Here is a 21894-nt window from a genome sequence, read left to right on the forward strand (position 1 = left end):
GGACTGTTCTCTGGAGTACAAGAAGGGCGAGAGCCAGGTACAACACACACTGTAACACACACTGACTGTAACACACACTAATTGTGACACACTGTGTGTGCAGACGGACATTGAGATCAGTAAGGAGGAGGACTTTGCCAGGATTCTGCAGATGGAGGAAGAATACATCCAGCAGATTTGTGAGGACATCATCCGCCTCAAACCAGACCTGGTGTTCACAGAGAAAGGCATCTCAGGTACCTCACCTGGACCACGTTACCCTGCCCCTACAGCAACTAAAGGTGTAACACCACAGGTGAACCCAGCAGTCACTCATTCAACCTGTTCTGCTCTCAGATCTGGCTCAGCACTACCTGGTGAAGGCAAACATCACCGCCATCCGCCGTGTGAGGAAGACCGACAACAACCGCATCGCCAGGTACATCCACCTGCAGCCAATCAGCTGTCAGCACAGACCTGAAGCACCTGCATGTCTGAACTCTTTCGGGGCGTGCAAGCGTCTGTTGACTCTCTCTCTCTCTCTCTCTCTCTCTCTGCCAGGGCATGCGGTGCTCGGATCGTGAGTCGGACCGATGAGCTGCGTGAGGAAGACGTTGGTTTGGGGGCGGGGCTGTTCGAGGTGAAGAAGATCGGAGACGAATATTTCACCTTTGTCACCGAGTGCAAAGATCCCAAAGCGTGCACGATCCTGCTGCGAGGAGCGAGCAAGGAGATCCTGGCGGTGAGACACTGATCCGTCGATCAGTTGATCGTTGGTCGATTGGTTCTGTCTGTGACGCTGTCTGTGTCTGCAGGAGGTGGAGAGGAACCTGCAGGACGCCATGCAGGTGTGCCGCAACGTGCTGCTCGACCCGTCCCTGCTGCCTGGCGGTGGTGCTGTGGAGATGGCGGTGTCGAAGCGTCTGACGGAGCGTTCCCGCGCTCTGACTGGTATCGAACAGTGGCCGTACCGCGCCGTGGCCCAGGCGCTGGAAGTGATCCCCCGAACGCTGATCCAGAACTGTGGCGCCTCCACCATCCGAGTGCTGACATCACTGAGGGTATTCAAAATAACTGTATTTACACCCAGCAGCATGATGTGTTGTGAAGTTGCTTACTACAGTTACGTGTTTTTAACATGTTGTTGATATGTGTGTGTGTGTGTGTGTGTGTGTGTGTGTGTGTGTGTCTGTGTGTGTGCAGGCCAAACACACTCAGGACAACAGTGTGTGTTGGGGTGTTGATGGAGAAACCGGCTGTCTGTCTGACATGTCTTCTCTTGGTATCTGGGAGCCGCTTGCTGTCAAAGCTCAAACCTACAAGACCGCAGTCGAGGTCAGAACGGCAGATACACACTGACCGATATCAATTGGTACTGATCGGTACCAATCAATACTGTTACTGACGGCTCTTGGTATATTTACTTGATGTGTTTTGCAGACGGCTATCTTGTTGCTACGCATCGATGACATCGTCTCTGGTCACAAGAAGAAAGACAAAGATGAGCAGATGGGAGGACCAGGAGCCGAGTAGATCGATCCGATTGATCCCGATCAATATCAGAGTCACTCCGACAGCTGTGTGTTTGTCTGTGTGTGTGTAGCTGTGTGTATCTGTCTGTCTGTGTGTGTGTGTGTGTGGGGACCAGACGACTCACTGAAACTTAAAACTGTCAGTTTGAAACCTGATTCTGATCTCTGTTGTGTTGCTTCTCACGTCCTCATAAGGTAAACACATGTTCTCACCTGTCAGCCCACCTGAGTCTGACCGTCACCGTTACTGAGCTGCAGCTGCTCGATGCTTTGACTTGTGTTTGAAGTTTTTTATGAGCGAGAAAAATGTTTTCTGAATAAAGAACCAGTTCAGTGTGTTTGAAGAGTTTCTGTCATTTGTGAAAATATAAAGTGCTGCTTTAAAAAGTCCGGAATAAGTCAGACTCATTTTCTATATTGGACCAAATATCAACTGCAGAAAACAAAACAAACTTCTGAAATCAAATTCAACATAAAAATAATCAGAAAATGAATCTCAGCTGTTTCTGGTGTCAATATTTTCTTTGATGACTGAATGTTTTCAGTCAGAGGAAGATGCTGCTCAGTCAGTACATACAAATGTTCATTACTGTACAGAATAAAAATCTACATGTTTCAGCTGTGAAACTGAGGAAACACGTCTGAGAACTGGAAGGGTTTCTGAATCCTCAAAAAATGTGGTTTTATAAGATTAATACATGTCTGGATTCTTTAGGTTTCCCATCTGTAACACTGGGCTCTGAACCTTCAAGGTTAATTTAGATGAACTGCTATAATCCTTCTACCCTACAGGTAAAAGTAATAGTAAACTGACTTAACGTCATTTATGTTGCACAATTAATGCAGTATTATATATAAGACTGCTGCATTTCTAATAAGATCCATCTCTACACCTTAATGCTCACTAGGGGCTGGAGTCTATCCCAGCCGATTCAAGGTGAAGGCAGGTTCGCCTGGACAGGTCTTCTGATAAGACAGAAATGGGAAATAAAGCTAATAATATGCAGTGTAAATGTAATATACTAGTTTACTGGACATATAATAAAACAGCAGCTGATGGGTTTAGTTGTATTAATTGTACATGTGATATTTTATTGTTTTAAAAAATATATATATATATTTTTTAAATATATATATATTTTTTTCATTTATTCACAAAAAACCTTTAAAGTATGTTTTATTTATTTGATGTACTTACATATATAAACGTGCTGATTTACTCTTTGTTTTGTTAAATATATTTTGTAATCATTTAGCTATTTTATAATTCTGTTTTTAATCTAGTGCCCAAAATGATTATCGTCCGTTACTGTATAAATAAAGAATGGTTTTATTTTGACAAACCGTCAATATTCATGACGAAAGCGCACCCTGATTGGATGCGGAAGTGAAATTAATGGCTCAGCCAATCAGAGGCAAAGGACACGCTGTTCCGCTCCGCGGTCAGCTGACAGTATCCCGAAGTCATGTGACCGCGACGGTGCCAGTCACAACAAAGATGGCGACTGCAGCGGAGCCTCGGAGCGGTGCGGTTCGAGTGATTTTAACACTTTGCGTTTTCAAGCTGCTTTCTGGAGCAGAAACATCGAGCAGACAGGTGAGACAGCAGACAGGTGAGACAGCAGACAGGTGAAGCAGAGCAGCAGCGGTGAAAATCTGCTGTGAAACTCTGTCTTTCTCGTTGAACTCATTACTTTAGCAGAATTCAGAAGATTCAGTTTGTTTTTCTGTTTTCGTGTTTCATCGGACGAGAAATAATTTAACTTCTGAGTCTGAACATGTAGAAATGACGTAAATGTGGGATCGATTTGACTAAAAACATCTCAAACATGTTTGAACTGTTCGGTCAGTTTCGGTTCCGTTTTGTTCTGACGTATGGATCCTGCTGCTGAAAACATGATTTGAAGGAACTGATTGTGATGACTGAAGCTGCAGCTTCTTTCATTATCGATAGTTTCCATAAATCAAATGTAGTTAATTAATCAGTGAAACATGCACTCTGATGATCAAATCAATAATGTGATCAGTGATGATCTTTATTGTCTCTTCAGAGATAAAATTGAAAAGATTTTCTTTCTGGTTAAACTCCCCCCGTCTCTTAATTGGTTGATTGATGGATTGTTTTATTGATTAATTGGTGTATTGATGGTGATCGGTTTCTTCCTCTGCGCTCAGCTCACCATAGAGCTGAATCCTGGTTCTCCTTTGGCGCCTCCTGGTGGCGACCTGCTGCATGTGAGAGCCGTGGGAGACAATGACACGCTGCACTACCTGCTGAGCAGCCAGGGGGCACCGACGCTGCTGCTGGTCCACACAGACAGTCCGTCTTCTACTGTGCAGGTCTGGCCTCGCTGATTATTGATCCACAGCTGTGATGATGATCATTGATCATCAGTGTCAGATGAAGTTGTTTGTTATGCTTCATCGAGAGAGGTGGGCTGGACAAAATAATAGAAACAGCCGGTGTGGTGCTGCAGAAATCTGAAACCTACTCAGCTGTTCCTAATGTCTGAAGATTCTCAGTCCTCCAGGTCATGGTTATTCTGCTTATTCTCGTATTAATCTACGAGAATAGCTGTTCCTAATGATCACGTATATGCACGTTTTCTTCTTTACTGCCTCCTTCAGTAATATTTATTGAAACACGTTGCACTGCTGCGCTTGTATTCGTTTACTCTCCAAATTCCAACCAGTTTCAGTCTCTTGTTTCTTCATTGAGGTTCTTGTTTCACTGAAGTCCTGCAGCTCTGTGGAACCAGAACAACATGAAGGAGGAGAGAGAACTCAGAGATGTCTTCTGTCAGCACGACTGAGTTGGAAAATCATTTCCAAAAGTTTCAAAAAGACTTGTTGTCTTTCTAACAGTCTGTCTATGTGCACGAGTCATGAAACAGAAATGCTCAGAGTTCCTTTGTGTTAGATGCCATTTATCATAAAAAGAGATTTTATTAAATATGTATTTTTTGGCTTTTGCCTTTATTTTAGAGAGGTAGAGAGAGACAGGAGAGGGGAGAGAAGAATGGGGAGAGACCTGCCGCAAAGGGTCATGAGCAGGAGTCGAACCCACGACCACTGCATCGGGGACTATAGCCCTGTTCATACGTCACTGCTCGGCTAGGGGAGCTATAGGGGCGCCCAGGGATGTACGTTTCAGCTGTTTCTAATATTCTGACTACCTGTTTGTCTTCAGGTGAACTGGATTCAGTTTCTGGCTCGTAACAGCAGCGGCAGCCTGAAGGTGGAGCCGGAGAGCAGCGTGATGTACAGTGGCGGTGTCGTGTTCAGCCGGGTCAGTCTGTCAGTCACTTCCTCTCAGGTGACTCAGGTCTCTCAGGTGTCTAACTGTGTTTGTCTTCTCAGCTGCTGGAGTACGATGATGTAAATGACACGGCTGAACCCTCCAACTTCTTCCCTCCATACGAGCTGCAGAACTTCACCTGGTCCCGCCTCCAGCTGTCAGGTCCGACCGCTCTGCTCTGTGGTGCTGCCACCACGTTCACCAACGGCTCGCTCTGCTTGCAGGTCCGTTGCCATGGGGACACCATGCAGAACAAATTTCATTAACTGATCAATAGGTTCATTGATGCTTTCACTTTTTGTCGTTCAGCTGTCGGTGTTTGACTCGGAGGGGCGTGGTCAGACCTGGCCCCGCCTCCTGCACTCTGCTAACTCCTCCCAGCTGGAGGTGAGGCTGGACGGCGTGTTGCCGCGGGCAATGCACTCCAGGTTCCTGCTGGAGCTGCAGGCGGTGGGCGGAGCTTATCCTCTGAGCAGAGTGGAGGTCCGCCATTCAATTGACGATGAATTCACGCCGTCCATATTCAAGGTGATGAATAAAGCAAAACTTTATTTAAGCAGTCGCGATGAACACACAGTTCAAACACAAACTTCATCAGTTTGTCAACACAATTTCTGAACCTGAAACTGAAGTTTTTCTCAAGCTGGAGTTTGGACTTTTATTAGCTGAGTTTGGCTTCAGAATAACTTTCTATCATTAACATCAGTGTCTGCAGTAAGTTTTTATGTTAAATATTCATATCATCCTTCTGAGCCGTCACACTGAAATATCTCAGTAATCCAGTTTAAACTGGTCAGAATAACAGCAGATCTCAATCGTTCGGTACCTTCTTTGGTCCAAAGATCTTCAGTTTCCTGTCATAATGGAGGAAAGAAACCAGAAAATATTCACATTTGAGAAGCTGCAATCACAGAATTTACACAGATTTTATTAAAAATGACTCAGACTGATGAATCAGTTAGAATAGTTGGAGATGAATTTAACGGTTGACTCATCGGTTCATTGTTTGTCGGTCTCTACCTGACCCACGTATGTTATGTCTCTCAGGTGTCTGAATGGGTTTCTGTGGAGAACAGCAGCTCTGATGTTCTGGGCTTCGCTCAGTGGAAGCCGGTTGCGTACCGCCAGCGACACCCGGTTCTGGAGGACGCCACACCGTGCCACCACTCGGAGCCGCAGCCTCAGAGTGGCGAGGCGACTGCAGCTTCGTCCGCTTTGATCCGAGCGTTCTACCCAGAACCGAAGGTGGTGGGACTGAACGTGAGCTTCGGCCTTGCAGGAGAAAAGTTCTACAACAGCACCAAGTTCCTCAGCTGGTCGGTTGGGTTTAAGATGTTCTGATCAATCAGTCAATAGGATCGATTAGCAAACACTCACTTCTCCTTCCTGTCTTTCTTAGGACGCTGCTGGTGGGCGTCGGCTCTCCGCCCGTCGACTTTTTCTCTCCGCTAGTTATCGCCATCATGGCTGTCGGTCTGGGAACTCCCATGATTCTCCTGCTGCTGGGAGGAGTCTATGTCTACGTTCGCAAGAGGGCGGCCTCTACGACGGCCTACGAGCCAATCAACTAACATGGACAAGTGACATCACTGTGAGAGTCCAGTCAGTCAGCACCCTGGAGGGTCCCGGTCTGCCTTGAGTCGACCAGACGGAACACAAGGGTTCAGCTTTGATGTGTTCTGATGAACTGAGATCATTTGAGTTTTACCTGAACAGTTGACAAAGTTTTTACGCTGAAATCTAAATCTATCTGACTTTTTATTGTTTGTATGTTTTTACATTTTTTCTGAAACTGATTGGACAAAATAAAATGTTTAAATTTGATGTAAAGTGTCTTTATTATCTGATACCATGATACAGTTGAACTGGTTCTGTGTGGCGTTTTTGGGTCACTATGTATGTATATATATATATATATATATATTTATAAAGAAATACAACAGACTTGGTGTCAGCAAAGTTCTTCCTGTTTGAAAAGGAAAAGTTTGAAACTCAGTGAATAAACAATAAACCACTTTTTAATTTACTTCTTTATTATTTGTTTCTGCTATCACATGCTGTAAATACACGTAACTTCCATCTTTACAGTTTTTTAAATTTGTTTTTCTGTGATCCTCGTTTTACTCTGTTTACGGTTTCTAGTAAAGGTTGTTGGTAGTTTAAGGCTGCGCATGCGCAGCACACGGGTGACGAGAGCAGCAGAAGGAAAACTGTGAACTTCAATATAAAGGTTCGTATATGACAGTCTACACATACAATGTGGTATAAATATTACACTGCTCAGACCTCAGTATGACCGTACAACTCGCTAAAATAGTATAAAATAACAATAATAGACTCATAAATGGACACTGGACTAATAAGTGCATATTAGAAGCAAAATCAGTGAAAACAAAAGTATTGCTTTTCTAAAACCCGCGGCGCCATGCTCTTACTGTGAAGAGTCACACAGGAAATGGTATCTGTGCTGCTTTGCGTTTACCAGTCGGTGTGACGCGTTCTGATCCGGTGAGGCGCTTCGGATTTCCCCGGTAGATCGCCGTTAACCGGAGGATTTAACTAAGAGTTAGAGTCTGCTCCGGTTTGAGCCGTTTTTTGTGTTTTTCTTGCTCTTCCATAATGGCGGCTGTTCTGGTGGATTCCGGTGAGCGTTCAAAAATACGCTAAGCTGAGCTAAGCTATCGTTAGCTCGTGTGTGTGTGTGTGAGAGTACAGTGTTAGCAGACTGTTAGCATTAGCAGCTCCGTCACCGAGTGTTTGTGTGACGCTCATTAAAAATCACTGAATCAAACAACAGTTAGCGTTAGCCGGTTAGCTGCTGTGCTAGCATCGTCACAGATTTAGTCCGAGCTGATTAGTGATTATTCACTGAGTGGAAACTGCTGTCAGATCACAGACTCATTAGTGATCAGTTTTTGTATCGATTAAGTGTTTAGTTGGAGTAAAGTCTGGTTCTGTTCGTTGCCTTTATAGGTTCAGTTCTGTTTAACGAAGCAGAGATCAGATCTGTAGCTACGGTTCACTGTGTCTGTAATAGAAGCGAAACAAAGGCAACTGATTTTAAAGCCTTTTTCTTTAACGGTAACACGTCTGTTGATCAACCAGGTGATTAGTCACTGACAGGCAGAGCCGCAGGTTCCTGAAAACACCACATATTTAGTGTTTCTGCCTTATATTCAAAAAACATGCAGGAATTTTCATTAGATGGCTTAAAAACTCCGTTTGGAAGGAATGGAGAACTGGATTGATGGTAGTGATTTTGTAGGAAGAAGATCTGCAGAGAAAATAAAAATCTAACTGGCAGATATATTAGAAACTGTTCTGTTATCTTTGAACTCATTCAGATCTTTGTGCTGCTGATTTAAATGTTCAAACTAACAACAGACACAAAACCTGTTTCTTGTCTTTTCTTCTGGGTCAGTCATCGAAAGTTAGAATCGTAAGAGTTCGGAAAGATGCAGCAGAAAGAGTAGTTAAAGTTGATCTTCCTTTGCTCTCATTGCGGCAGTACAATTATCACTGGCAGGTTAATCAAAATATTGATCAGACTGATAGTTTTAAGGGAGAATTCTGCGATTGATTGACTGATTGATTTGCTGTATCTTTCAGGATTCTACAGCCTGAAGCCTTAAAACTGTGTTCAGTCCAAACGCCATGTAAACAGCCCAGCCAAGAGTCAGACTGCACACAGGTTCAGAACCAGGCAGTAACCGGGCGGTAACCGGGCGGTAACCAGGAGGTAACCAGGAGGTAACCGGTCACTAACCAGCAGCAGCAGCAGTCAGGGTGGCTGCGCTGTCGTCCTGCTGCAGGAGCAGACTGATGGAGAGCGACTGTCGGATCCCTGTCGCCTGCTGCCGGCCGCGAGTCCTCGTCCTTCACGCTCTGTTCTGGGGCCTCGTCTCCCTCAGGTGAGTCTGTGGGCGGAGACTGTGTAGTTCCCTACATACAGCTGAAACCAGAAGTTTACATCCACTGTATAAAAAGACACAAAACCTTTTCTTCTCCCTCTCTGACATTAAATCAGACCAAACGTTTCCTGTTTCAGCTCAGTCAGATCACCAACATTATCTCTATTTGCTAAATGCCAGAATAATGAGAGAGAGAATGTTTTATGACTTTTTTCAGAGTCAGAAGTTTCCATCCACTAAGATGCCTTCAACTTCTGACTTTGAAGAAAGTAATAAAAAAATCTCTAAAACATAATAATACATTTTATTTATAAAGCACTTTTAATTTGAAAGAAAGTGCTACAAGCACGCAATAAAAAAGCCACAGTACAAACCCTTAAAATCACAGTTTTAAAAAAGGAGTTCGTTAGGTGAGTTAAAAGCCTCTTTGAAAAGCACAGTCTGAAAGTGGTTTTTAAAAGCAGCCACTGACCTGAGGGAGCTGGATAGGGACTTCCACAGACGTGGTGCAGCAGCGCAAAAGGCCCGATCTCCCGTGGTGCGGAGCTCGGTTCTGGTAGGGTGGAGGATCTCTCTCTCATTATTCTGGCGTTGAGCAAGTATAAATGATGTTAGTAATCCTGACCGACCTTAAGCGGGAAAAGTTTGGTCTGATTTAATGTCGGACATTGAGAAGAAAAGGTTGTGTGTCTTGTTTTATGCTGGATGTAAACTTGTGGTTTCAGCTGTGGCTCCTGCGCCGCGGTCCAGAGGTAGAGAGTGAGTGGATGATGGCAGACGCAGCCCAGGTCTGGTCCTCGTCGTCGCTGTTGGTCAGCTGATTGAACACAGAGAACAAACAACCAGGACAGTTCAGGTTCCTTCACAGGAGGTTCTAAGATTCTCTTGTGGAGGGTTCTAGGTTTTTGTGGAAACTGGGATGTTTTCAAATTTTCTTTAGGAGGTTCTCTTAGGTTCTGTGTGTTATTGATATTAAGTGTATAGAGCTTTCTTGTCTTCTAATCTAAACTATGAGTACATAAGTTCTCAGATGATAAATTGAGGACTAAAGAAGTTTGTTTGGCAGCGGCTGGGCTGTGGTCCAATATGCATCCTACCTGCTATAGGGAAGGCAAGAAAATGATGAATGAAAACACCAGGCTGTTCCCTTCATCCAGTCGGAGTTTTTCTGACTCAGTCCTCTGCAGCCGTTGCATCACGGCGCCTGAGTATTAATGTCTCCCGCTGCAGTTTGAGGTTTAATATTCTGACCAAGTCTCTCCAACTGTATGATACAGAAACTGTACAAGCTTAAAGTAAAGACTAAACTGTGTGTTGTTGTGTTTCAGAGTGTTTGGAGCTGCTCTGCTGAGTGAAGAGAAGACGACAGGTACCAGCAGGCTGCGTTCAGCGCCTCAAATCAAATCTTCAGTGAGTTTCAGCTGTAACACTGTTGAACTGTGTTGTTCTGTGTGCAGCAGTGAAGCCTGTTGTCGCCCCCTGCTGGCTGCTGGAGGAGTTCATCGTGACGGGGGAGTGTGTTCGCTGCAACGACTTCGACTCAGTGAGTTTCAAAAGACACTTTTACTGATTCAGAGACATTTATTTCTGGCAAAGTTCTTTAAAACCAAGAATCCACCTGTTATCATGTGGAGCATTTTATCGCAAAGCAGCAAACTATAGAATAGAATAGAATAGAATAAAATAGAATAGAATAGAATAGAATAGAATAGAATAGAATAGAATAGAATAGAATAGAATAGAATAGCCACTTTACACTGGTTGGTCCACACTTGGACTGAAATGTTGATGCAAAAGCTCGACATCGGGCTGGAAAATAACAAACCAAAAATTATTAGAAATAAAAACAATTACAATATGTACATGTAAGAAAGAAAAACCTGTAGAAATATACACATACAGACATATATATATATACACACCTGCATATATACACTTCTGCACACATTTAGGTGTGTGTATATATATATATATATTTGTGTGTATGTGTATAAAATTTCTGTGTTTATAGCATATAGTCTGAATATTTGTAAAGGTGTTTGTGAAACTTTAGGTTGATGCTTCAAATACTTTTTGAGATAAATTGTTTTCAAAAATTACCAGTTGACCCAGTTTCTGATTTTTCAAGTGAATCCCAGATGGTTGAGCAGAAACTTCTGATGATCTGAGATGGAATAAATCATCTCATCAGCTACAGATGTAGGAACAGAAACCCAGCCGACTATATTGGAACACATCCAGATAATGTGTGCCGCTTCCAGCCTCTGAAGGTTTCAGGTTTTAAAGTGGTCACTGGGGATTAACAGCAGAGGTTGTGACTCACCTGGATGAAGGCTGCAGGTGTGAACAGCCTTCGTTCTGTCAGCATCCTCCTCTGTCTATCTGTGCGTGTTTTAAAAAAAAATCCAGTTCAGCAACATCAACATTGCCTGAGCAGAAACCTGCACACTGAAAAACTAAAGTTCTGCAGAGGATTTGTGTCGTGCAGTAATTATGTCCTGCTGGGTTAAACTGGACCAGCAGCGTCAGAACCACAATGACTCACATGTTGTTGTTCTGAATGTTTGCTGTAGAAGTCGCAGACGGCCTGCAGACAGACGGGATACGTGGAGAAGGTGAACTGCACCAAGTCCAGCAGGGAGGAGTACAAGAGGTGAGGACTCACCTGAACTCACCTGCTGACACACAATGACTGTTCAGACACACAAACACAACATGTGAGCTGAGAGCAGAGATGAAACCAGAGACATGTTTCATTAAAACAGTAAGAAAACGGTTTAATAGTTTTATCTAAAGCATCAGAACCAGGGTGAAACAGTGGACCTCCTCCAGACGACACGCTGACCAGCATCACTTCATTTAAACTCTGATTTTATGACGTCGTCTGACAACAAACTCAGGAGTTAAAAACAAGGATGAGCTGAGAAGTCACTCAGATTTACTGTAAGATGATCCTCAGAGAGAACGTGAGAGGATAGACAGTCCTGCTCTCATTCATCTGTCAATCACAGTCTTCTTCCTGAAGGGGGCGGGGCCAGCAGCAAGGGGTGGGGTCAGCAGCAGGGGGCGGGGCCAGCAGCTCATTCAAAGCTACAGACACTGAAAGAGTTTCGAATAAAACCAGGATGATGGAGTCATGGAGAAATGAAGCATCTCTGAATGAAACATTCTGAGACTTTAATGCGTCTGCTGAAGGATCAGGGAGGTGATGTGGTGATGAAGACTAACCGTCTCCTCTTCCTCAGCTGTCGCTCTGCTCTCATGGAGGAACATCTCTTCTGGAAGTTCGAGGCAGCCATGTTGGCTCTGACGGTGCTCTTTGCCGTCCTGGTTGTCTTCCGTCAGCGCTGGCTCGACCGCCTCGCCTCCGAAAAGGTCCGTCGCCAGATCGAGTCCATCTAGGATTCCAGAGCCAGGATCAGAACCAGAGCCAGGAATAGAACTGAGGGCAGGAAGAACCTACACTGACTGTTATTTAAAACTGCTGAACATAATGAAGAGGTTCTGTTCCAGTTCTGCTTCATCTTCACCAGCGACTTCTTATTCCCTCTTAACCCCCAACAGACTGAGCAGCAGATAATGAGCCAGAACCAGAATCAGAACCGGGATCAGACTTTCAGTTTCTGCTGTGGAGCCGACAGTTTGTCAGGTTATAATCCAGCTGTCAGATCCTGCAGATCTGTCGACCCGGGACAGACGGACACTGAGGCTCAAACTGGACCAGAACCTCAGCTTGTATGTATAGATGGCCGATCCGTCTCAGGTGAAGCCAGAATGTGTCAGAACCAGGTGCTGTGGTGTTCAGCTGGAGCGTGGGCAGTAGTGATCTGGTGCTGGAGGCATCACGGTGGCTCAGACCCGCTCTGTGATGTCACCACCGGTTCTGCCACATTCTGACTTCATGCAGTGTTTAACTACAATCTGTGCGTGTGAAAACCAGGCGTGTGCACAAGAACAGAACCACCGTGAGGCAGCGAACCGGCGCTCGCTGTGAGACTGTGGAGGCGGGGCCAGTGGCTGATGACGCTCTCTGATTGGTCACAGTGTACTAGTACTTGCAGAGTAGCAGTACTCTGTTACAGTGAAAGTACCAACACCACAGAGTCAAAGTAGTACCAACAGCATTTGTCTCAGAAGTCAGCATGAGTGTTGAACTGTTCTGAGCACGTGCAGAAGGTAAAGTTTAGTTTCATGTAAAAAGTCAGGAAAGTTAGTCTTTACATCAGATGACAGAGTAACGTTCTGATCGGGTGGAACCATCAGAACCTTTAATTCTGAAACTGGAGCTTTAATAAAGCTGAATCATCTGGAGCCTGAAGTTGGGTCAGAACTGGGTCAGAACAGGACATCACTGATCCTGGTTCTCCACCTTGACATGATTGGTTGACATGTCCGCTCACTGGGCTCTGATTGGTCCCTGCTCCAAACAAACGGTAGGACACCAGCCAGTCAGTAAATCGAGCCTCTGATTGGTTGACGCATCTTGAACTCTTGTAAGTTTTTTTTCTCATTTTTGTTTAAAGTCTTTAAATGCAGCAGCAGCTGATTTTACTGTAAATATGTTCCACTTTTGTTTCTCTGTGAAGTTTCTGGTTCAATAAATGGAAGAGAAACAACTTCTGTGTGATGTCTGGTGACACTGTTCAGGTCCTGGTTCCACTTGGTTCTGGTGTAGAAGCTCTTGTGTGATGTTGTTCTCTGGATGGTGGATGTTGGAGAACGTTCTCTGGTCAGATGAAGATAAATGTGTTGGGCTCAGATGGAGTCCAGATGTTTGGTGTGAACCTGACCAGGGCCCTGCACTATGAAGCCGGATCAGCATACCAGGATATGTTCCAGAGATCCAGCTTGACTAACCCTAACAGCCCACTCAGGGTAACCGGTCCTACGACGGTGGTCCTCAGCTCGGTAAGTCAACCCAGGGTTATCTGATCTGAGCGTGTGCACATAAAATGGGCGGAGTTATGGGCCTCTGACCAATCAGGTCTACGGACCAGTCTGGCTGCAGAGCGGCTCACTTTACCGCCGAGGAGCAGAACATCATCTGGACCAGATATGAAGAACATAAAACCATGATAGGAGCAGAAAGAGAGCAGAGCAGGAAGGAATGGTGGCAGGAAGCTGCTGCCTGTGTGGACGATCAGCTCATTAGTTTATCATAAAACCTGATCACTGCTCATCATGAAGGCTCGTATCAGACCAGCAGCACATCTCAGGACTCCTTTAGCTCCTGTGCTGCCTGATGGACAGACTCGTGGCCTATCTGACATGTTCTACCTCCAGCTGCAGCCCTGGAGGTGTAGAAAGGACGTGGGAGCAGATGGAGAACCAACAGAACCATGATCCAAAGCGGTGCAGCTCATTAACGTGTCCTACAGATACGAGCTTTAATGCTGAAGTCAGTTTGCTGCTGTGGCTGATGTTGATGGAAATAAATATGAAGCAGCTTTGACACTGTCTGTAGCCAGCAGGAGACACATGAACTAAGGCAGACAGGAGCTCATAGAGATCCTGGTCAGGGGGCACTAAGGGGTTCTGCTGGTCCTGAAAACCCCTCACAGTCCTCAGTGGTCCCTCACAGTCCAGCTCCGATGTGTAGCGGCTCTTCCATAGATGCTGATGAAGCCATGTTGGTGAGAGCTGCTTCGTTTTCTGTCCTTCTGAAGGTTTACGGCAGAGAACTGGTTTCCAGTGGAGGTGTTTTATACCACTGGTCTCAACCTCCAGCAGAACCTGCTGCGGAGCAGGTTCAGCTAGGTTACCATGGTGATGGACCTGGTCAGAAGAGAGCTACCGTCGTAGGACCGAAAACCCAGGATTTAACCTGAAGCTAATTCAATAACCCCAGATCCTGCTTCTGGTCCAGGCCCCAGGACCACCACAGTGGATCATGGTCCTGACAGTGAAGCACGGAGGTGGCAGCATCATGATGTGGGGCTGCATGAGGGCAGAAGGTGTTGATGACGTTTCTAGAAGCTCCATGAATGTCTGATGGACTCATTTTAGTTTCACTGATCACAGCTGGATTCACTTTGGTTCTTTGAGTTTGAGATGAATTATTCTGCTTTTCAAATTAAAAGTACTGCGGCTATTAGGAGCTGATACAGTTCAGGATAGTTCAACACTTTGGTGACGTTTCACAGAACTGCACTCTGCTGTTGTAGATTATGAAGAAAGATTGAGGACAAACTTGTTACCTGCTGTTATACTGAACCTGTGCTGGTTGCCGTCGTTAATGAAACTCAGGTCTGATTTAATCTCAGTTTGTGAGGCCACCTGATCAGATCAATCCACTGATCAAAAACTAGCTGAACAAAGCTGTTTATTGATCTTTATCATAAAATGTTGTTTCAGAATCCATACTTTTAAACATCCTGACATGTTTCATATCCAGACACAAGAAAATCACATAGATGTACTAAAACTACGAAAAAACAACATAAAACAAAGTTGTTGTTATTTACAGAAATGTATTCTTACATTTCTTTAAACATCTGAATAATAACTACATTCAAAAACAGGCAGCTTTCATTCTCTTAAACTAAAATCAGTCATCAATATAAAAGCAGTTTGTGGGTGTTTGTTTCTTCATTCAGAGACTGTGGACAAAGAAATGTGAACACCTGGAGCCTCGTGGGCAGCGACACACCTGACCAGACTTCTGGCTCCGCCCCCGACTCCGCCCCCAGCAGAACACATCCAGGTTACACTGAACAGGAAGAGCAGAGAGACGTTTTCATCCACTGTAAACACCTGATGAACTTCAACTAGCAGCTGTGCTTTTTACCAGAACAGTGACTCTTCGTCTCTTCAGCCGCCGACAGAGTCCAGGAAGACGAACGACGTTTCTTTTTAAAGTTGTGACGGTGTTTGATTTGGAGACCTGAAGAAGAGCAGATCAGGTAAAATGCTGCAGCAAATCAGTTTCAGTCTCGTGGTCCTTCACTGAGGTTCATGTTTCAGCATAAAGTCCTGCAGCTCTGAGGAACCAGAACATGAAGGAGGAGGAGAGAGAGCTCAGAGACGTCTTCTGTCAGCAGGACTCAGTCAGAAAATCATTCCCAAAAGTTTAAAAAACACTCACAGTGTTTCTAACAATCTGTCTAATTAGCAAAAATCTATTTATTTGCAACGAATTGTTGCAAATAAATAGATTTGTGCAAATTATACTCTGTGCAGGAGTCATGACAAAGAAATGCGACAATTCTGTTAATCATTAAAAAGTACATAAATCATAGAAAAGAATAAACAAAGGTTGAATTTGTTCGATTGTTTATGTCACAAAAATATATTTTAAATAAAAACACGAGCTTAACATTGCTGGAGCAAATGTTGTCTCCCCGTACTGTCCACACTGAGCTCTATGATGTATACCTGACAGAATGTACACATTTGATGAGACAGGTTTGAGTCAGTCGTGGAGAATCCGTTGTGCTGACCAGTAAAGAACTTTGCATTTTTTACAGAATCTTCTGCAAATGCTTCATCTTTGGAGAATTTAAAAATGTGGACTGAAGTTACTTTTATTGAAATGCTACAATTTTAAGCTCCGGTTTGTTTAACTTTCTTAATGAAACAGCTCATCAGATGAGTAGTTCAAGGACCCAGTGAAAGTGGGACATGTTCTGTGTCAACAGCTTGTCTCTAATAAATGCTGTCATTATGGAGGTTTCAGGACTTTTCAAGCAGCTGACGGGTTTCAGAGGCTCCTGGAGTCCAGTAGTTTCAGTTTGTGTTCTGCTCCAACTCCTATGAGCCTAAAAGTTAAAACACTCTGTTGGTTGTTGGTGAATTTAAATCTGCAGAGAAGGAGAGGAAGATCTCAACACAAAACTCTTCTCATTGGTTCTGATCCAGTTCTACTTTCTCAGCTGTAAACTTTCTGTTTCTGACTTTATTCATGTAAAACGCACGTTGAGCTGAAAACAGCTGAAACCTGAACAGACATAAACATTTCAGCAACTGATTAGAAATCAATGAGCTCCAGCCTGCAGTCTGTATTATTGATCAGCTTCATGTTTTTCCCAGCATGCACCTGTCCTACCTGCAGAGGCGTCGCCGGCGTGAGGTCGGGCAAACGGCAGCCGACTCTGTGCAGACGGATGCAGCAGGTGAGCAGCAGGAACACCACACAGAGCTTCATCTGTCAATCAGCTGCTGATCAGTCAGTCAATCAATCAATCAATCAATCAATCAGTCAGTCAGTCATTCAGTCAGTCAAGCTATTGGCCACCTACAGACTTCTTTTTCTTCTTCTGTGAAGACAAATGTCAGCTGAATGTTGAACATGTCGGAGGAGAGACACAGTTAATCCTCTTAATCTGCTTTGGGAGTCACATGACCAGACGATGACATCACACACACATCACAGTTACATCATCACACAGATGGCGTCAGAGGGCGGCGTTACGCTGATGTTCCTCTTATTGTGTCCCTTTAATACACAGAGTCCAAATATGAGGAACACATTTAATTATATGATTCCAAGCTTATTGTTGATTGTCAGAAGAGTTGAAGATTAATTAACAGCTGATAATTAATTAACTAATGTCTGCAACACAACAAAAATATACGTTTAAAATGAAAAAACTATTAAAGAATAGACAGAAACCAACAAAAAAAGATGCAAAATGAGACAAGAGCAGAAACTGCAGCAAACAGAAAACCTTTAACATTTATTTTCATTGCTGAATGATCTGCTGATTACTTCCTGTTTAACACTGATGCATTTTAAACCTTAAAGGCCCAGATGACTAATGTCTTGGTTTGTCCACCTTTAACTCACAGATATATATTTAAAAAAAAAAAAAAACTAACTGCACACAGAGTGCATTTAAATATGTCACTTTTACTGGCGTAAATTTTGGTAATTTAACTTCCTCCTGTGTACATTCTGAGGCTCCGCCCACAAACCAGGGGGCCAGGTGAGAGCAGGTGAGAGCAGAGTATCACATAAAAGCATCTTTGGGTTTCTGGCTGCAGTAAATGTCCCAGATGTTTCCAGCTGCTTTTTAAATCACAGATCCAGGTGTGTTTGGTGTCATCACCTGCTGCACCAGTCACGATCTCCTGCTGCTTCCTGTCTGCAGGTAAACACGCACCTGGATGCTCAGTCACTTTGTGGTGATTACATATGATTTTAGCAGAAATGAGTGTGTAGCTCAACGGGCTCAGCGGTCGACCTGTAAACCCGTCAACAGGCTGAGGTCCCGACACAGCAGCCGTGGGTTCGAGTCCGCTGCAGGTCCTCTCCCTACTTTCCTGTCTTCCTCTCCACCTACCTGTCTAATAAAACCAAAGAGATCAAATAAACAACTTTATTAAGTCGCGTGTTTTCCAGCAGTCGGACACGAGGCTGGACATCTGCAGGTAAAGCAACAAGTGAGTCTCTGTGTTACAGCCCAGCTCGAGGAAAGAGAAAGTAACAGAACCAGAAGTAATTGGTCTTAAAAGTAACAATTATTTATTCACGGGAGTTTGGTGATACAAACCTGAGGAAACAGGGCATAACGGTGCTCTTTAACTTAGATACCCACACAAAAGCTCTTATAACTAAAACTTGCTGCCAAACAAAACAAAGGAAAAACCAAGTTCAACTGAATAACAGAACAATCCCTACCGAGCCCTGTTCCAGAACCGCTTTACGAAAAGAATGTACCTTTACATAACAATAAAGTTTTCCTGTGAAATCAGGCACTGGTGCGCTGGATTCAGCCACCCCGTCAATTTGGACTCTTCCACTTAAACAGGCCGCTGTCATCTTGTTGGCGGGTCTTGATCGGAAGTCCCACGTGATTGGCTTGGCTCCGCCCATGTGCCCTGGCCCAATCCACCACCGGCAACGGCACACTGAAATCTTCACAAAAAAATGGAAAAGACCCAAAGAAAGAAGGAAGGGCCGGCAGCCGCAACACTCTGTGTTAGCATGTTGTGGCTAACGTTAGCTCTGAACACTGATGAAGACTTTAGGTCTGCTGTCAGAAAACTGACGATTCTCCTCAGAGTGCGTGAAGGATCGTATTTGTTTGAAGCGGATCACTGTGAAACGTTCGGTCGTAGATCCTCCTGAGATTTGGTGGATGTTCATCTAATCCTATAAAAAAATAAGTGACTGATGAGGAACAGAAAGAATCACAAACATGAAGAAATGCAGTTCTGAGGACAAATCTTAAGAATGATAAAGTGTTTGGACAGCAGCTTCAGGATGTTAAAAGAGTCCATAAACCTAAAAGAAGTTCTCAGATCGATGAAATGACGAAACAGGAAAACAGGAACTATAAAGAGAAGCTGTTGTCATGGTTACAGATGCAGCTGTGAGGCCATGAAGTGAAGTCAGGACAAAACGAAAACCAGTCAGAGGTTCAGTTTATGTCAGTTTATTCTGTTTATTGACTCAAACTGTGATAAACTGAAGCTGTTTTTTTCTGAACCTTCGGTTTATAGATAACTGGAGCTTCAGCAGAACAAAGCTGGACATGTTCCTGCTTCCTGAAGACGTTTCACCTTCATCCTGACTCAGCCCAGATTTTATCCTGAGTGTGAGCTGCCTGGTTACGATGTCCGGAAGGTGAAAACACAGCTGGACGTTTCAAGTACGTCTGACGGCAGACAGGAGTGATGGTTCAGAGCTGACTGCTGCCTGGAAGACTAAGCTCAGGGAGCCACTGCTGGTGTTTCAACGATTCTTCTTCCAAAACACAATAAATGAACAAAGTCTTACTTGTCGTTGTGTCAACGGCAGCCTGTGTGTAAAGCTGAATGTCGTGCTGTTTTTCTACAGTGTGGTGGTGTCGTGACAGGTCACATCCAGCAGGGGGAGCTGTGAATCCTCCCTGCAAGTGTTCAGGAAACACCTGAGTGGATTTAAACAGCTGAAACTCATATCTGGATGTTTCTTTCAGATCAACATTAGCGCAAACATAATTATCTGGAAAATCCAACAGAATGAATCCAAACTGAGCTGAAACTCACATAAAGCTGCTGTGAGACGCTCATTGGTTCAAACCAACACATCCAGCAGCTCAGTGTGCTGCCAAATGTCAACATTTAAACTGAACCTTCATGCTGAGTGTCATGAAACATGACAAAATAATGACGTGTCGTCTTTGGGCCACTCTATGAGGAGCTTTCAGGCCAACAAAGATCTCAGGATCCTGCAGTCCCAAACCTTCAGCCGAGGTGGTGATTCTCTGGTTCTCAGCCTCGTCTGGGTTCTGAGTGAGTTTCAACTCCAAGCAAGGAGTTTGACTGTCCCTGAATCTGTTCCCTGTGATGGAACATGTGGCGTGAGATGGATGGATGCACTGAACCATGGTGGTGAAGCTGAACTTGGAAGGTGAAGCTCTAGCGACCAAAAGAACAAGATCCAGGCCGCTGAGGTTCCTTCTACAAGGTCTCTGGGCTCAGTCTGAGGAGCTCTGAGTCGCTGCTGGCTCATGTCTGAAGGACTCACCTGAGCAGGTTCAGCATCTTTTTGGATCATTTGACACCTTCCTTTGGAGGTTGTCAGCTGGGAGGAGATGCTGAACTCTCTGCAAGGATCTCTGCAAGAGGAAGAAGATGGACTGAAGCTGAATCCTTCGTCTCAGTGCCGGTGGACAGAGTGAAGGCTGCCTTTCAGACAAAGTCCAAAAGAAAACCACAGATAGATGAAGATGTTTTCTGATCAGCAGTGTTGTGGTTCTGACCCGACTCCTACAAACTCCAAGCTGATCCAAAAAAGAGGTGGAACCACAGTGGAACTTGAACTGTCCTATGACACACCCAGCTGTCGGACAAGGTGGCCCAGAACCAGCTCCAAAAGGTGCAAAACCAGTCCAAAACCAGTCCAGAACCAGCTCCAAACAGTCCAAAACCAAGTCCAAAACCAGTTCACATCAGCTCCAAAAAGTCCAAAACCAGGCCCAAACCGGTCAAAAAAGTCCAAAACCAAATCCAAAACCAGTCCAATACCAGCCCCAAAAAGTCCAAAACTGTAAATAAATAAATCAATAAATCCAAACCCATTTTGAAGCCAGCCCATAATTAAGCTCCAAATCAAGTCCAAAACCACAGTAAGCAGCACATAACTAGTCCAAAACCAGTCCAAAACCGGTCCAAAACTGATTCCAATTCACCACCGCCAGGAACCACATCGACAGCATGTGAAGAAACACAATATTTCACCAGAGTTCCACAGACACCGAAGAACTGTCTAATGAATGTACAATGTGGACTGTTTCAGACACGAATGGATCTGTCATTAGCCCAAGTTCAGAACCAGACATTTAAGGTGGCAGCAGATTAAATTAAAGGTTAAGAAGCAGTGAAGTGAAGCTATTTGTGTCGTGACGTGATGATTCAGGCCTGATGAGTCGACGCCGACAGACGCTTCAGTTTCTTATCAGCTGGTTCTGGATGGGTTTCATGATCCCGTCTGGTATGTCTGTAATTCATCCTGCTGATGAGATCTGAGACTTTATTACTCTGCTGGCAGACGCTGCGACTCGCCGCCTTAAAGATCAGTTAGCAGGAATCCAGAAAACTAATAACAGTCTGAATTCTTCACTGTAATGAAAAACATCCCAGAGGACGCCATAAGGTCAAACATCAGCGTCCCGCTCAAGCCAATTCTCCTCTGACCTCCAGCTTTAGTTTACTGAGACAGAAGCTCTGATCATCTGCAGAAACTGACATATTAAATTATCAACTGCAATATCTGTAGTCTAAGATTTTGTTTTGGCTCCTTCAGGTTCTGAACTACACTTGGTTTCTGGTCCACAGCTGAGAGGGACAGAACCGATCATCACACTGGGGGCCGCACATCCACCGTTATTGGATGAACCTGGACATCAGGTCTGCAGTTAATTCATACCGGCTATGACTGTTGGTCCTTCAGCTGCAGGTGAAGGATGCTGCAGGTGAGCTCGGTTTAGGTGGAGGCACTGAAATAATGGAAAATTCATTTTTACTCCATCAGACTAATATTCAAGATGATAAACTGCAGGTTTTACTGCTGCAGAGACTCAGACGATGTAAGAGCCAGTAGATTAGACTGCAACGTTAATACATCCATCCATCCATCCATCCATCCATCCATCCATCCATCCATCCATCATCCATTCATCCATCCATCATCTATCATCCATCCATCCATACATCCATCATCCATCCATCCATCCATCATCCATCCATC

The 21894-nt window shown here is 44.4% G+C and overlaps 3 protein-coding genes across 6 annotated transcripts in view; all 3 read left to right on the forward strand.

Annotated features, from left to right (window-relative positions):
- The window catches only part of cct3 (chaperonin containing TCP1, subunit 3 (gamma)), a 6148-nt gene extending 4299 nt beyond the window's left edge, over window positions 1-1849 (forward strand). Inside the window, exons 9-14 of the mRNA XM_008299025.1 lie at window positions 104-236; window positions 337-418; window positions 541-721; window positions 795-1040; window positions 1183-1314; window positions 1420-1849. Of these exons, the coding sequence (XP_008297247.1) occupies window positions 104-236; window positions 337-418; window positions 541-721; window positions 795-1040; window positions 1183-1314; window positions 1420-1512 (867 nt within the window). The 3' untranslated portion in view covers window positions 1513-1849. The remainder of the gene's footprint in view (window positions 1-103; window positions 237-336; window positions 419-540; window positions 722-794; window positions 1041-1182; window positions 1315-1419) is intronic.
- Window positions 1850-2981: 1132 nt separating this feature from the next.
- Window positions 2982-6831, forward strand: glmp (glycosylated lysosomal membrane protein). Its single transcript, XM_008299026.1, has 7 exons — window positions 2982-3108; window positions 3687-3851; window positions 4702-4800; window positions 4872-5033; window positions 5119-5337; window positions 5857-6125; window positions 6209-6831. The coding sequence occupies exons 1-7, from the start codon at window positions 3010-3012 to the stop codon at window positions 6378-6380; spliced, it is 1185 nt and encodes a 394-aa protein (XP_008297248.1). The 5' UTR covers window positions 2982-3009; the 3' UTR covers window positions 6381-6831.
- A 472-nt stretch (window positions 6832-7303) lies between these two features.
- Window positions 7304-19439, forward strand: jtb (jumping translocation breakpoint). 4 transcript variants are annotated; one of them, XR_520871.1, is made up of 8 exons: window positions 7304-7453; window positions 8419-8720; window positions 10049-10089; window positions 10178-10263; window positions 11294-11373; window positions 15317-15622; window positions 16749-16831; window positions 19164-19439. XR_520871.1 is itself a non-coding variant. In XM_008299028.1 (6 exons), exons 2-6 carry the CDS (start codon window positions 8632-8634, stop codon window positions 12120-12122), a joined length of 450 nt encoding a protein of 149 aa, XP_008297250.1. In that variant the 5' UTR covers window positions 7304-7453; window positions 8419-8631; the 3' UTR covers window positions 12123-13336. The 4 variants fall into 4 exon arrangements, 2 of the variants coding, with proteins under 2 accessions (XP_008297250.1, XP_008297249.1); XR_520872.1 differs by having other exon boundaries at window positions 10181-10263; XM_008299028.1 differs by lacking the exons at window positions 15317-15622; window positions 16749-16831; window positions 19164-19439 and adding an exon at window positions 11966-13336 and having other exon boundaries at window positions 10181-10263.
- The last annotated feature ends 2455 nt before the right edge of the window (window positions 19440-21894 follow it).

Source organism: Stegastes partitus, unplaced genomic scaffold (genome assembly GCF_000690725.1).
Source record: "Stegastes partitus isolate 25-593 unplaced genomic scaffold, Stegastes_partitus-1.0.2 Scaffold1371, whole genome shotgun sequence".
Lineage (NCBI taxonomy): Eukaryota > Metazoa > Chordata > Actinopteri > Pomacentridae > Stegastes > Stegastes partitus.